The following is a 16254-nucleotide window of genomic DNA, read 5'->3' on the forward strand; positions in this document are numbered from 1 at the left end:
GATTCAATTTAAAGGAAAATTATTTTGTCAGTGATCCATCGAAATTATATTGATTTAGGGTAACAACATATTGGGCCTCATTATGAGTTTGGAGGTAGCCATGCCCTTAACAGGGGCATGGCTAACCCCAAACTCGGGTCCCTCAAAAGGGGATTTACCGGTCTATTCCGACCTTGGAGGGCCCGGTAATTCCCTTTCACGGGACCCGGACCCGGTACGTCCCCATTCCCATTGAGTCCCCATAGGGCTCAATGGGAATGGGGAGGATGGCAACAACGGCCCTGTTAATAACGGGGCCATTGCTGCCATCCTGTAATGTTCGCGGGTGCCGCTCTGCACGCCTGGTCTGACCAGGCATTCCAGAGCAGCACCCGCGAGCATACTCGGAATGTTGCAGCGAGGTAACAACGGCGCCGGTAGCACTACCGACGCCGTTGTTGCCTTACCGCAACATCCGTAATGAGGCCCATTATGTTCGCCGTCTCGGTTGTCAAACACACAACATAAATAGAGTGAACGTACTCGTTACATGGATTACGAGGGCGAACTGTAGCTCGAAGTTCGTGCATAAGGGCCATCATCATTTGCAACATGGATTTTGTAAGGCTGGCGGCCCTGAGGTCATGCAGCTTGGTAACACATAGCAGTGGTGTGTCTTCTTCCGCAATGTAGGACAAGCAGCCCGAGTTTTCTCAGCAACAGCAGTTCTCCAACAGAGTAGGCATAACCTCACAACAATGGCAGGTACACCAGGTGGAAACGTGTTTCATCCGACTGGGTTCAGGCTCCAGTGACTGATCCTCATGACTTTCATCTGATTCACATCGTCTCGAGTTCTTTCTCTTTCAAGGATTTCCTCTTCAGAATATTCAGGCTTGTACAGGTAGGGCTGAATTGTTGCCATAGTTCCTGAATAGTGAAGAAGTACAGAATCAACAGTGAGGTACATAAAAACGTGTGTGTTTGTATAGATGAAAAGAAAGGGCTTCCCATTAACATGGAATGTTAAAGAAAGACAAGCGAAGAAACAGCCATGTTACAAAAACACATTGTGAAAAGTCAAGATTAATAGGCTCAAACTCTAAAAGTTTGCAAGGACACATGTTTAAATATGGTTTGGTAAAGACATTTGTCCAAAATATAAGAAATTAAAAGCAACTACTGAGTTAATTCATTTTAGGCAGTATAAGTACCGGTTCTCAGTATGCCATACTTGGCAGATAGCTGAACAGAGAAGAAACAAGTCAGGGAAGTTAAAAATGTAATACACTGACACGAAGGAAAAAGAAACTCCAACGTTGTGTGATCAGAAAGGATTTGTTTACACTTGTCGAGGAACGAGGCGTCTTGGCATTTCCATGGAGAAACGTCAGTAGATTGTTCACAGAGGACGTTGACATGAGATGTGCATTGGGGTTGTGAAATGAAGCGTGAGCGTCTAGTGATGTCAGCGTTAGGGGTGAGTGATCTGAATTAGTGCCACGAGGGCACTTCAATTTAAGGCGATGGATCAATCGGATAGGATTAGCACAAGATGGCGGTACCCGACCCATCGTTTTCGCATGTGTTAAAATGAGAAAAACTCAGGTAAGTTGCATTGGATTTTTTTTTAGAACGATTGATGTATGCTCTAAAATAAATGCCCGATCAAAACTTCTGACCAAACTACCCCTTTAATACCTATTCCAGTGGTATCCATTTCTTTTTGCCATGTACGATTTAATACTGATGTACAGACTGGGAGCAAGACATGGGAAGGCCAATAATCTCTCCAGACAGTAGGATCGAAAAGGAAAACCGCTCCCTGTTCAACCAATAATAGGTACCAACAAAGTTATCTATTTGTGCACACCGCCACCTGATATGCAACAAGACTTGAAGAAATGGGTTAAGAAAGGTCCTGAGAAGTCAGAGGAAGTCCCCTTTCCCATAGTCGACGGTCTTTGTATTTCTCAAGAAAGGTTGTGTCTACCAACCCAAGCCCTAAAAGAACAAGCTATTCGCTGCTGTCATGATGCCAAGATGTCTGCACATCTTGGAGCCCTGAAGACAGCAGACTTGATGCACAGTTGGTGTGGATGGGCCAACATGAGGCAAGATGTGCAAAAGTATATATATATTTTTTTTATTGTTTAATCAAAATACGATTTTTACAATATATCTGTCACATTGCATTTAATGTCCTTATCTTAACATCTGAATATTCGTTCGTATCATCTGGGCTTGTCGTTTTTCTTCGGCCATAGTCAGCTTGTTGCATCGTTATTGAGTTTGAATAGATCATTCACAATGAACTCTAATATTTTTGCTGTGATTATTTGCCAGCTCGTTCTGTCATGCCCACTAAGCCTATACCACCAGGTTTGCTCTTCCATCAGTAAGTCATCATGTAATTCGAGCGCAAAATAACTTTTTCTTATAGTGCATGTCGCCGGGCAACTCGTCAGGAGATGACGAATGGTTTCTTGCGTTGGAGGCATGGTGTTTTGGCAAAAACACAATTTGCTGATGCAGATAGACCTCTTATATGCAGGATTTCATTAGTTCGCAAGAGATTTAACCGCGCTCTTAGGATTAGAGTTCGTGCCTGTTTGTTCGGAAATCTCTTTAAGAAGCTTTGTAACTCATTTAATTTCCTTGTGTTACCTGGCAGATGGGAGGTGAGTCTTAAAGTGGCGGCTGTTTCGGTCGTCTTCGCGCAGTCTGCTTCCTTCAGTTTGCGCACAATTCTGCAAGGATTGAAGATGAGATCATCTTCATTGGCAGCAATGGTGTCCAGGAGCTGGATGTTTTCTTTTTGCCATGTTGTGAGCAATTCAGAGTTGCCTGTGTCCATCTCCTGTTTTATCATATTGTACAGCTCATTGCCGTCTACCATTCTACATTTTCTGTAGAGCAGTAAAGCGTTGCAGGTGACCGTGCATAGCATGGACTGTAGGCTCAACTCACGTCTTATCGCTACACCTGAAGTTGAACTCGGCAGATTCAGCACTGCTTTCCAAAAGGACGCTTCCAATTTGGGCCAGATATTTTTAGGGATGGTCGGCATGGCCTCGGCGCCGTATGTCATCGCAGGCACCACCTTCATTTTGTAAAAATTAATGGTTGGTTGTAAGGAGAATTTTCCAAACTTGCCATTGATTGTTTTGGCTTGTGCAGCTAGTTTCTTGATCTTAGTGAACAACGTGGCTTGCATGTATAGTTCACCTTTTGTACTGTCAAGATGTACTCCCAGGTATTTGAAGGACTGCACCGTCTCAATTTTTGAGCCTCCAAGGGACCATTTAAGTTTTTGAGTTTTCTTTTTCTTGCTCTGTATTATCAGTACCTTTGTTTTGCTCTTGTTAATTTCCAGGAAGTTTTTTCTTGCGTACTCTTGTAGACTATTGAGTTGACGTTGGAGGCCTATTGGTGTTTGGTCGAATAGGGTGAGATCATCCACGTAAAGAAGTCGTTCTGTTATCGTATTTCCGATTTTTGGAGGAAAAGCGTGCGTAGTAGTTGTGTGCACTTGTAAGTCGCCTATGTAGGCTAGGAACAAGGCTGATGCTAAAGGGCATCCCTGTTGGAATTTTGTTGGACAGCTCACCATCGTGGCTTAGACGAACACTCATTGAGGTGTTACGATGCAAAGCTTGGATAGGTGCTAGTATGTCTTCAGGACAATTCCACCCTCTTAATTTCTTCCAGAGGTGGGATCTTTCAATGCGGTCAAACACTTGTGTAAAGTCAATAAATACGACAAATAGCAGTTGGTTGAGTTGCACTGCTCTGCTTTTTAAAATGCTGAACGCTAAGATGTTACCCGCTGTTCCAGCGTTTTTTTTAAAGCCCGATTGTAGCTGATCATTGCATTTGGCTGATGCCGCCCAGGATTGAAATATTTTTAACAGAAGTGATCCAAAGACTTTGCCAATGCAGTCGAGCAAAGCTATAGGACGAAAGTTTGCAGGGTCCTTTATGTCCCCTTTTTTATAGATGGGAATTATGGTCGCTGTGGTCCATGATTGAGGCACCGAACTTGACACTACACAACGTTGAAAGATTTCGCTGATAAAATTAGCCCATTCGATGGGATGAGCTTTAAGCTCGAAGTTGGTGATCCCGTCCGGGCCGGCGCTCGTGAGTTTTTAATCTTTTTGATGATTTCTAAGATTTCTTCTTCGTCTGCTAAGTTGATCCACTTTACTGGGTGAAGCTGGTCCTCTCTACATATGTTGTTATAACAGATTTAAACACTTCTGTAAAGTGTGCTTCCCAAGTGGATTGTGAGATGTTGGCAGTTATTGTATTTTCCACTGAGTGTTCAGCTGTTTTTAGTAAGGATCAGAAATCTCTTGCATTGTTCGTTATTAGTGCTTTGGTGATGTTTTCTGCATCTAGCTGGTAGAAGTTGTGTCGAAGTGAACGCACCCAGGCTTTGTACTCAGACTTTAGGTTTCTTTGTGTCACAAGGCCGTCAGCAGTTGGTTGGATTTTGCTTGCAATCCTCATGGCTCTTCTAAACTCTCGTCTTCTGGCCACTAAATTGCTGTTATAAGAGTGATTTTTAGTGGCACTAGTGGTCTTCGTACCTGTTTTTATATGCGTATATGCCTTTAACAAAGGCTGGTAATCAACTAGTGTAGTTTCTGTTGGCTGTACTTTGCCTTTGTATCTTTGTGTTAACTCTTTGATTGCAGCTGTACTTAGTTTAAGTCGAGTGCCTCTGGCGTTGTTCTCAATGTCCAAGGCTACTTCAATGGTCTTAACAGGTTGAATTGACCAGCTGGCCTCCAAGGGATTGTGGTCACTGGCTAAGTTACGGCATACATTGAAGAAGGTGGTAATGCTTAGCAGTGGTTTGGAGACAAAGATGTAATCGATTGTTCCACTCGAATCCGCACGTTCCCAAGTGGGTATTCTGTTAGGTTGATGGAACGCACTGTCGAGGTTGTACAATTCACGCGAATGCATCAGGTCTAGCCAGGCTTTGCCTCGCTGTTCTGCTGCTGAAGACTGTTTTTTGTGTCCAGAGCATTTTTGAGGGTTGCAGACTACATTTAAATCTCTGCATATCAGTAGAGAGGACGCTAACAGATTAGTCACAGCGTCGTCAATTACCTGTTCACACATTGTTTTGAATCTGTTTTCCCCAATTCCAGCAGGGTTCCAGTATGCGTTGATGATGACTATAGTGTAATCTGTTTGTTTGGCATTGGTCATCTTTTTCCATGTGACAGTTACTGCCAAGAGGGACGAATTTGCAATCAAGGTAGTGTCAATGGAGAGGCCGCAACCTGTGCGGCAGGCGATTAAAAGACCAGATGTTGGCCGTCCTAGAAGGCCCTTTTCTGCTGGTGCCAAAATTATTTGGTATCCCTCTATGGTCGGGGGGCTTGTTAGCCAGGTCTCTTGTAGACATATGATGTCATATTTGCCTAGATTGATTTCACCTGGAATTTTTAGGTGCGAATGCCCTCTTGTATTCCATGAACACTTTGTTGTGCAGGTGTTCTTTTTGAAATGTTGCTGTAGGGCTGAGATCACCATTGTCGGATTGCTATTTTTTCCGTTGTGTTGCAAGAGCCTTTGGTCCCCAAGCCCAGATCCCTTGTTTATTTTCCGTGGGAGGGCTAATGCACCTTTCCGTGGGGTTATTTTGCACTGTTTGTGAAATGCCTCTTTTTGTTTCACCGATTTTGATTGTTGAATTTGAATCCCTGTCTGAGCCTTGTTCACTTTTGTGAGTTGGGTTCTTGTGTTTTTCGATCTTCAAAATGTTGGTGTTGTTCAATCGTTGGTCCTCTGAGTTGTTGTCAGGTTCTGGGACTTTTCGTTGATCTTTTGCGGCATACTTCCTATCATGGCTTTGAGCGAGATTGTTTCTCTCGTTTCTGTCATGCGTATTTGTACGCGAAATGTGGGAGTCGTGAGTCCTACTTGTTCTTTGAGCTTTGCTGGTACTACATCCCTGGCTACTTATTGTTTCAATGTTGAAACCGAGCCTGTAAATTTCATTCTCGCTATCATGAATTTGCCTATATATGGTTGAAGAAGCGATATATATATCAGCGTTACAGCTTTACGCCTGTCATGCCATGGTTCCACGATAAGCAGGTCTTCTGATTTTATGTGCTTCAGCTTATGGGTCTGCTGTAATATCACCAGCACTGTTCTTCTATTTAGTGTGAGTTCCTCCTTGTTGCTGTTTCTTTGTGCCATTTGTACTGTTCACTTTGCCTCTATGCGCTTTGCATTTTGTCTTTTGTAGATGTCTGTTCTTGATCTGTAGTGGACTTTTTTCCCACTTAAATCCGCTTCTTCTTTGGCCCTTGTTTGAGTGTTGTGTCTACTTCCTCGTGTGCCCACTTCATGCGTGGTTTTTTTCTTTGGACTTGAGCAGTCTGCTTGAGACCCGTGAGTTTTTATTTCTGGTGCATTTTGTTGCTTGTCTCTTCGTCCATGTTCTTTCTTGCCCTTACTTATAAGATGTTGAGTATTTTTGCCGCTACGACATTGCTCTTCCGTTTCCAGCTGTTTTCCTTGACTCTGCGTAGGCACCTTCTTATCTGTTTGATGCAGCCATTTGTATGATAGACGATTTCGTTTCTCTTCAAGCGTCTCGAAATCTCGTTCAGGCTGCCTCTTGTTATTGTTTTCTTGATCTGCTGATATGATGTCACTATCTGAGAACGATGCTGTCTTCTTGTGAGTTGAGCTAAATATAGTCGCAGAGTCATGCACTACGTCATTGTCCGAATGCACACTGATATTCATTAGGTTTGCATCTTGTAGAAAGTCTGCTGTTGATTTAGGTGAAGCCAGTGTAGGCTGTTTAGTGTCAAAGTGGGTAATTTTAGTGGTTTTAGTGTTAGAGGTTGTGCTGTTGAATATGGTACTGGTTTGTCGAGCTTGCGTTTGTTTGTTACTCGGTTTTGTCCTCTGATCAAGGTTCTCAGGAGGCACGTTGTTCGTACATGGCAGAGGTCCTTTATTCTTTGCATTGGCTTTGTCAAAGATAAAGTACGCTGCTTCAGGGGCCTCGGTGCTAGCCTTAGTAGTTGTGGTTGTTTTATCCACGACGAGTACCACCGTAGAAGTCTCTTGATTGGCGACTGTGATGCCTGTAGAGTCTACTTCAATTCCTGAGTTCTTCGCATTTTGGTCTATAGTGGATTTTGTAGTAAGGTTCGTGGTTAAGTCAATGATGTCGGTTGTTTGTGAACCTGAATTTCTAGTAGCTGCGCTGGTGGCTAACTTGCAGTCATGTCCTGGTTTCGCGGATAATTTTGTGATGATTCTTTCAATTAGGCTGTTCGCCAAATTATCCAATTTGTTATCATGTGCATTATGCTCATTTCTTGCTGCAATAAATGCTTCAAGGTATGTGACTTTCGTCAGGATCGTGGCTATCATAGTTTGTTGATCTTTTGTGGTCCCGTTAAGCGTTTCATAAAGTTTGCAGAATGGATTTAAGGCAATCGTGATGGCAGACATAACACTCATCAGGTCTGTTTTTTTTTATGGAGTTTCCGAAAGAGTCGGCCCAGAGTATGACGCATGGCCTTCTCCTGCGGCCTGATAAAGGTCACTGGATCTTCGTGTTGGCGTTTGACATAAGTTAAATGTACTGTTTGGCGTATAAGTGGGATTAAGGCCAGATTGCTGGGTGGTGTTTCTCCTTTTATCTAGCTTTTTCGCCTTCTCTGTATCTGTGTCCTCTCGGGGAGCATCGATTAAGGGTTTAATGAGGTTAGATGGTTTCAGAAAACTTTGTTCCACTTTACGCTGCTGTGTTGGGGACGTCAGGTCACTGTGTACAACTTCCTGAGCACAGGATTTTTCCTTGTGTTGTTTGTCATGTGGTAGCAAGGGTTTGTCTTGCTGTGAGGAGCTCAGTTCTTCGGTGCTGTCAGTCAGCCGGCTTTCCTCTAAGCCTGGGCCTGGGATGATTGCATCTTCCGTTGAGTCTGGCCGTCCCTCTTTAAAGCTTTCCTTGTTGAGGACGGTGGTGGTTTTATTGTTTCCTATTGAGTTTAATGCGCTCTCACTTTACAGCGGACAAGGGATAATTTCCTCGATGGTTACGATATCGGATTTTTCAGCAGAGGAAGAAACTATGAGCACTTTTGCCGGAGTCGGACACGGCGCCACCAGGGGGGATTTTTGCAGAACAGCCATCGAGCTCTGCTTGGCAGATCTTTCGTCATCTATTTTACGGTATTTGGAGCATTTTCCTTGACAGCTGCAAGCATTTCATCGTCAGAGATTTCTCTGAAAACTTTGTTTTTTATTGTTAGATGTGTTTTGAAGAAGTCAGTTAAGATCCGCATTGTGGTTGGTTTGGTTTGTGCTGCATGACTTGATGCAGCTGTCCACCTGACATTTTTTCTTGTTTGTGAGACTGATAATTTTTGGCCACTGTTTTTGTTTTGGCAGAGGCCATGTTTTTTCTTGTTGGATTTTCTCGCTCTTGTTGCCTGCCCGCTGTTTTGTCTCGGTCTCTTTTTGGAGTTAGGCAATGTAGAGCCCTCTAAAGGTATTGGATCTGTCACTGATAGAGCGGGTACAATACAATTGTTTAGCTCTTCTAAACTTTCCGCTGCGGCGTGGATCTATGCCGTTATACTTTGCACTGAGGATTGCTCCGCCCCCTCCGTTCCAGGAGCCAACTTCTCTCCAACTACAGGCGCACTCAAGCTCGCCCAATTCTGCGCCAGGGCCGCACCCACAACTGAACCCCCGTCCTCAGAGGGGGAGCCACCTGAGCTCTGCTCCCGGACTCTGCAAAAGTATATTCAATCTTGCTCTGTCTGTGCCGAATGCAAGGACCAAGACTTCTATGCATCCCAGGGAAACAAAAATGAATTAATTAATCCAATGGCCAACAAAAATAAATTAATTAATCACATGGCCTACAAATGACGCCTCATGGCAAATTGGAACATGCATCCTGTATTTCATGTATGCTTTCTAAAACCATGTCTGCCATCCACCAGTGTCCCACCTCCCGTCAAGGACTCCACCTCTGCCCGTTCAGGGGAAAGGGGAATATGAAGTCTACAATACCATTGATTGTGTTTGAGCAGGGCACCTTTATCCTATTGATTAATTGGAAGGGGTACGGTCTAGAGGAGAGAGTTTTGCGCCCCATAATTAGTGAACGGGTTACGTCAGTTGAATCGGGAATGCCTGAGGGGACCTTTCGGGGGGCAGTGTCAGTATTCGCAGGCCTCAGTATGGGGTACCACTATGGTACCAATCGTAGGTACTGGAATGGCAGCTCTGCTGGAGACTAGGAGTTTACCAACATAGGTGGGACTACAATTCCTAGAGGCCCAACCAGCGAACACCTCAGTGCGTACAATGTCGGGATGCACAATCCCGTAGGTACTGATCCGCATCGCGGAAGTAAAACCAGAGTACGGCTCGAGTCCTCGCTTCTCAGATGTTATTCCACTCTTTTATGTCACCACAGGAAGTTTTGCCAGTTTTGCGTGTGCTGTTAGGCAGAATTATATGCAGTACCCTTTGGGAACACCACACACAATTAGGACTCCAAGTGACAGTACAAATTCACCTTTGGTACAAGCCTGTACTACAAAGTAAAGTGGTAGCAATGGCTGAGCAGCCAGAATTATCTCAAGAGTAAAGTGAGAGTATCAGTAGTTACACAAAGGACAGCAATTACTATGATTCAAACAAACCCACAAACATTTTCCAAATGTCTTGATGTGGGGGTTTGTTCTGACCTCCGTCTGGTTTGGGTCCAGATGGTGCACTAACCTGATTCGATTTCCCTTGTGGTTTACCCTCCTGTTGCTGTTTGGGGCCCTCTTTTGGATTGGAGGTATTGGAATTCTCCTTGTTATCTTTTTTTGGCTGCTTTTCCTCATCCTTCTTCTGAGTTGCCCCAAAATCCTTGTGAGTAGCCCTGTTGGCAACCCACAAGTCAGCAGCCTTAGCTAACTTCTTTGGATCTATCTCCTTAGAATCAGCCAAGTGCTGTCTGAGCTCAGGAGAGCAGGCATCATACATTGACTCCAAAATAACAAGATTTCTCATACCTTCGTAAGTGGTCACTCTGTAACACTTAACCCCATCATCTAAATTCTTCAAACATTCACATACCAAGGTAGCCCAAGGGGTACCATCATGCTTTTTGAGGGTCCTAAACCTCTTAAGGTACTGGGAGGGGTCTTCCCAAATCTAGCAATTAAAGCTAGCTCATACACTCATAATCCATCCTATCTACCTCCCCCAATTCCATCACAACATCAGATGCAACAGTGGGTAGCCTAGAGAAGAGCCAACGAAGCAGCTGATTCCCTGTAATGTCTTGGATTTCATGGTTATATTCATACATTGCCAACCAATCAAAAATGTCAAGCTTAACCTCATACATACCGACAATTTCTTTATGTCATGAGCACTACTCCAGAGGAGCCAGGACTGGCCCAGCGCCCCCGGAAGCAGACCCTTCTTCCACATCTCCGGACCCAGCAGACCCTTACAGGGGCCCTTTGGACCGTGTCCTGGCGCCTTTGGCGCCAGGCTCATAAAGGACTTCAGTCCCGGCGCCATAGGCGTCGGGCTCATATTGATAAACTGTGTAATAATGCTTGGGTGGACTTACCTGAGGCAGACCATGCTGCATACTTACCCAGAACAATCCAGTCTGACTGAAGTCCCCAGCCATCAGGGCTGGGAGGAACTATTTCCTCTATTCAGGAACTCTTTTCTTACCTGGGTGGGGCCGGTGGAAGAACACACACCTAAAGACCTTCTCTGCTATTTAAACCACAACCGATGAAATACACGTGCTTCGCGTTATTCTGCATCAGCAGCAGGACGCTCACCGAGTCGGCTCCTGCATCCTGGCTCCTGACACGCCCGCCAGCACCCGGAACACCTGCAAACAGACAAGAAAAGAGAAGGCGAGCATTAGAAATTATACTTACCGGAATCCGGCCTCAGCAATCCTACTTCCGACGATCCTGCAAAGGAAAGGTACAAGATTAGCAGCGCTCTCAAACGCTCGCAGCTGTGCCGCCTTGCCTTACCCATCCGTGGCCTCGCCGAACTCCACCGCGGCCACGACGCCGGCAGCATCTCGGCACCTGAAAAAACAGAAAAGGACAGTCATTAGAGGTGCCCGCTCTAAAGCGGCAACATTTCTTCCACTTACTTACGTGCCTCATCATGCGGGACAGCGGCTGTGTCGCCGGCAGCATCTCGGCACCTGTAAGCAGAAAAAGACAATCATTAGAAGTAAGCAGTCGCTTTTCTTTCACTTACCTTCCTCCACTGCGGCTACGACGCCAGCTACATCCCAGCACCTGCATAAGAGGAATACATGGTGAGCACTACTAAGCACGGAGAACGAATACTCACCAAGAGACTTACCTGCTTTAGGTTTCTGGGCCCCGGCTCCTGTGGAGAAAAGACACTCATACTTACGGCTACCGCAGGAGAGACGAAAGGACACAGTGTCCGCAACTATTTCCCATCCAGTGACGTAACTGGATTCTACGCACCCCTGCACCTGAAGCAGGATGGAGAGCTCATCTTTACAATTCCTAAGGTGAGAGCTCGCAGAAACCAAGTTGGGGGGTCAAGAAGAGTGAGAAACGGGAGATTGGTGGGAACACATATCCACCCCAGCTGGTAATCAATCCCTTTTCTTCCACCTGCAGAAAACTTACTCTACAAGCCAGGCAATCCAAATTCGGAGGCCCCGTCCAGAGCATCTTCGGGGCCCTGCGCCTCACGATAGAAGAAACGGTAGCGGTCCAGTTCGGGTCAGCGTCTCTGTGGGAATCAGGTGAGCGTTACACTTTAGGCATACAGGGCCTCTTAGGACCGGAAGAAGCATTTTCCAAAGACAACTTTTTCATTTCATCTTAAGTTCTTGATGCTTTTGTTCAGTTTGAGCATTTAAACGTTTAAATTCCAATTCAAGCCTCATCTTTTCTAGAGCAATGAATTCAGGACAGAGTGTAGTATCTGTAGGGGTCCCAGTGGACAAAGTTGAGGTTGCTGAGCAAGTAAAGGAGCAGTGAGGCCTACATTTTGGGACACACCTGTTTCATCTAACTCATTAATAATAGACACATTATCATCCTCATCATTTTCCACCTTTGCTGAGGGGTTAGGTATTTCAGACCCACCCTCCAGACTTTGTTTCTCTAACAACCTTTCAATCAATTCAGACGTTTTGCCTTTAACAGAGAGATTCCTTTCTCTACACAGATTTTTCAAATAATCCACAGTGAAACTTAGGAGGGTCTCCTGACTGTAGCTTTCCATATCTTACACGATTAATATTTCTTTTTAGTGATGTTTAGCCTTGTGGTTAGTTGATCCAAGGTAATAGCAGCACTCTAAGTGTAATCACTATACTTGATCCCACCGCTGCACACCAGTGTTAGGCAGAATTATATGCAGTACCCTTTGGGAACACCACACACAATTAGGACTACAAGTGACAGTACAAATTCACCTTTGGTACAAGCCTGTACTACACAGTAAAGTGGTAGCGATGGCTGAGCAGCCAGATTTATCTCAAGAGTGAAGTGAGCAGTATCAATAGTTACACAAAGGACAGCAATTACTGTGATTCAAACAAACACTGACTCAAGGTCTCTGAGTAAAAGAATATTCATTTATTTAAACATCAGTTATTAAACATTTCACTATTATCAAGCAGTTGAAAAATCACGATCTTAATACACTACGCCACACCCAATAGATTCTGGACAAGTTAGGCTCAAAATGAAGTGTGAGCTAAATGGCACTCCAGTAATTTAAAGGGAGGGAAAGACAAAGTTAGACAGAAATTGAGCAGCACCAACAAGTAAGTAAGCAGGGCAATCTAGAAAAAGGAACTACAGTGAGGAAATGAAATTCAGGGGGCCGGCCCCAAAGTCAATGGACCAAAGTCTTTGCAGAGGATTACACAGTTCAGAGTAGTTTGCGGTTAAGTCTTTGCCAAGAATTTAGAATGAAGTTGGTCAGACGAAAAGTTACTTTAAAGAATAAAGGAAAAGCCCTCGGCTTGGCAAAAGATTTCCCACACTTTCACAGCGGCTGGACGAAACGAACAACCGGGTTAGCACAGTAGCTTTAGAGCAGAAGAATGCTGTAGCTGAGGCGGACGTTCCTGGCAGGTCCTGCAGGCTCACGGTTCCTGAAGCTACTGTCGAACTGACAAGAAGGAGGAAGACTGGAGGGTCCTGCACTGCCCAGGGAAGAAACCAGCAGCGGAGCAAAGCGCCGAATAAAAGGTGTGCTCCTTAAAACCCAAGCAGGGTCCGATCATCCTGGCTATCCGGTTCACTGTAGCTGTGCACAGCAAATTCGACCAGAGGAGGGAGGCCTGGCTTGCAGTTTGGTGAACTGGTTGTTCCCACCAGCTCAAGGGGAGAAGATTCCTTGCAGATCTTCCCTGTTGTCGAAGTTTGGAGATTCGGACCAGCAGCAGGGCTTCACCGGGAGGTTCAGTCGTGGTAGAGGTCCTCTTCTGTCAGCTTCTCTTCAGTTCTCTCGATCCATTGGTGACTCTGCCTTCTCAGACCCAGAGACCTGCTTTTTATGCAGTTTTCCCCCATTCACACAGCCTGGCTGTCAATCACACAGCAGGGTGGCTGTCCCACCGGGACAGTCACCACAGCAAATCATACCAGAGTGCAAAATGGGTCTCCAAGGAGACCCTGTGCAGGGAGTCTCAAACCCCTCCCTCACATCCTGTCTCCCTCAGACATTCAGGCGCCTAAGGAGGGCTTCTGTGCAGAAGCCCGCCAAAGGTCGGCGAACAAAGGAATCAAATCTGGTTTGGCATGCAGAGTAAAACACAAGAAAGACTTTTACAAAAAGAAATGGCAAATAAACCCAGCCCGAACTGTATAAAAGTAAATATGGTCCAGCGGGTTTAATTTTGAGGCTATTAAGATAGCCTAAAACACTACCAAGGCTATTTAAAATAACCGCTGTAGAAAAAATAGGGTAGTTACCACTGCCACCAGCCAAATCTTAATGTAAAGGGGACGAAACAATGTTCCATGAGAAGCAGACAAAAAGGGATAATTATTAACCCTTTCCAGAACTCTATATAAGATAGTTTGTACTGGGTCTGTGAATTTAAAAAGACTAATAAAGTCAATGGCAACCTTACATGTTCTGGGAGACAGTAGTCAGTCCCAGAAAATGGAGTCAGAGTTGGGAAGTCTAAAAAAGACAACCCTGTGTCACTGCACTGATGGTTCTGTGTAACACACAGTAAAAAGATGATGCCTATGGAGTAGGTGAAGCTCCACAGTCTATGAACACAAACATTTTAAACACATACAGCAAAACACATGTAAGAGTGGGAAAAAAGGCTCACACTCTTACCAGGTGAAAAATATAAATCCTATAAATCCAGCAAAGCTGCTGAGGGACTCAGTAGGTAAGGGAAATTAGCCATTTTGGAGAATTCTCCCTAACATGTGCCCACTCCTTGATGCTTTTGATACAACCTTGGATCCCCGCCAGCACATGCCTCTTTCTTTACCCTTGTATTGAGAAGCTGGTGACTTGGTGCTTTGACCTTGGATTCCCACGTGACTTGCCCCTTGAGGAAACCACTTTGGATTGTTGAACTGGTGACTTCCTTTCTCCTTTTTTTTTAACCTGGACCTTCCTACGGACTTGCCTGGTGAACTGGTGACTCTGAACTCTTTGCCATTGAAATAAGTAACTAGGTTGCCTGTGGTGTTTGCTGCTTTCTTGGTCTTGTACTTCCGAGTAGCCTTCATGTTTGCCCTGTGACATCTTATATCCGTGCCCGGACCCCATAGGTTTCCTAATGTTACTACCTACCATCAGGTACTGTATAACCGCCTGAAAACCAGGGGAGGAAACAGGAAGAGGGAAGTACGTTCTTGTGAGCATTGCCTTGTACAGTTTGGAGAGAACCTAGTGAATTATATCCTGCCTTTTCACCTAATCCCGCCTGCCTTTGTTCTCATCCTAGGGCGCATTTGGGAGGAAAGACTATGCCCCCTTGAGGGCTCTCTTTTCTCAGAGCTGGCACATTATACATTTCTGGTGGACCTAAGAACATTCATGGATTATGAAGTGAAGAAATGTGCAGTCAGCATACATGCAGTAGTCAAGTAAATAGTCGCCCATGATGCAGGTGGATTGCATAAGTAAATGTTTTATAAGATAGATGATAGAACAATGACTTCCGATACTGCAGAAGTTATATCAGAGATGGAGGTGTGTGAAAAGGATGCCTATAGCTAGGAAGATGTCAGGTAATTTCAGCATGGATTCTGCGTCAAAGGAAGAGGATATTGGGATGTACCATACTAAAAGATTGATGTATTGCCTAGAAAAATCAATCCACACGTACCATCTTCCTGTACTACTTTTTGGTAGTCACTAGAGAGGTTGTTTGACACAATGTGTGAGGGGAGGTGTATCATGACAATTAATTCAAAGAAGCTAAAGATCAACTGGCGCGTTGTGATGGCCATGATCTTCAATATGACTTTGTCATAAAAAATGATAGAAATTCTAATAACTGGTAAGGGAGTTGCCACACGCTGTAGTAAAATATATACTTCACATTTATGGAAATAACACTTAATTGAAGAAACTGAAACAATGCTTGATGTCCTCTTGATAAAAAGCAACAAAATAAGTGCTTCGTTTGAAATTGTGACACTCGTCACAGGATCCAAAAGAGTACATAGTTAATTAGGAAACTTCTTTCCAGTGCTAGGAAAAGTGAAATGGGACAGTACAGTCATTTATACTTACCATACTTAGCTGTGATGGATCCTCTAGTCTAATGTTTGGGAAAGTCAATATATCTTTATAGTCACTGTGAAGACTTTCAACTTTAACTGTCAAATTGTTTTCAGTGGTGAGAAGTTCTGGAGTTCTGAGTTCATATATCTGAAAAACAGAACAAATGGATAGGCAAAGGGCATTTTAGGTTTAAATTGTACACTCAGATTTTTTCTTATAACTTGAAAGAGGCACATGTAAATTTGCTCACAAGTAGAAGTGCCCCCTGACTTGTAGAAATTGATACGTTGGGTGCACATGCATGGCATGCCTTGGCTTGGCAGAGCTACCCCTTACCCAAGACCCAAGACCCAAGAGGTCCCCTATTTTCCGGCTGCATGGCTGCTATTGCTACACCAATGCCATCTGAGTAGGCGTCCTCACCACTTAGCCCACTTAGCCCTGCAGCCAGCCTGATCCTGTTATAGGCTGGCA

At 44.6% G+C, this 16254-nt stretch overlaps 1 protein-coding gene across 10 annotated transcripts in view; it reads right to left on the bottom strand.

Moving 5' to 3' along the window:
* LOC138581369 (uncharacterized) overlaps positions 1–16254 on the bottom strand; it is a 3536879-nt gene that overhangs the window by 2058855 nt on the left and 1461770 nt on the right. For all 10 annotated transcript variants that reach the window (XR_011304538.1, XR_011304537.1, XM_069652654.1 and 7 more), the window contains one exon: positions 15790–15927. Coding sequence is in view for 8 of the 10 variants with exons in the window: in XM_069652654.1 (XP_069508755.1) it covers positions 15790–15927 (138 nt within the window). In the remaining 2 variants the exon portion in view is untranslated. The remainder of the gene's footprint in view (positions 1–15789; positions 15928–16254) is intronic.

This window comes from Ambystoma mexicanum, chromosome 3p (assembly GCF_040938575.1).
Source record: "Ambystoma mexicanum isolate Mex_15411 chromosome 3p, UKY_AmexF1_1, whole genome shotgun sequence".
In the NCBI taxonomy this organism is placed as follows: domain Eukaryota; kingdom Metazoa; phylum Chordata; class Amphibia; order Caudata; family Ambystomatidae; genus Ambystoma; species Ambystoma mexicanum.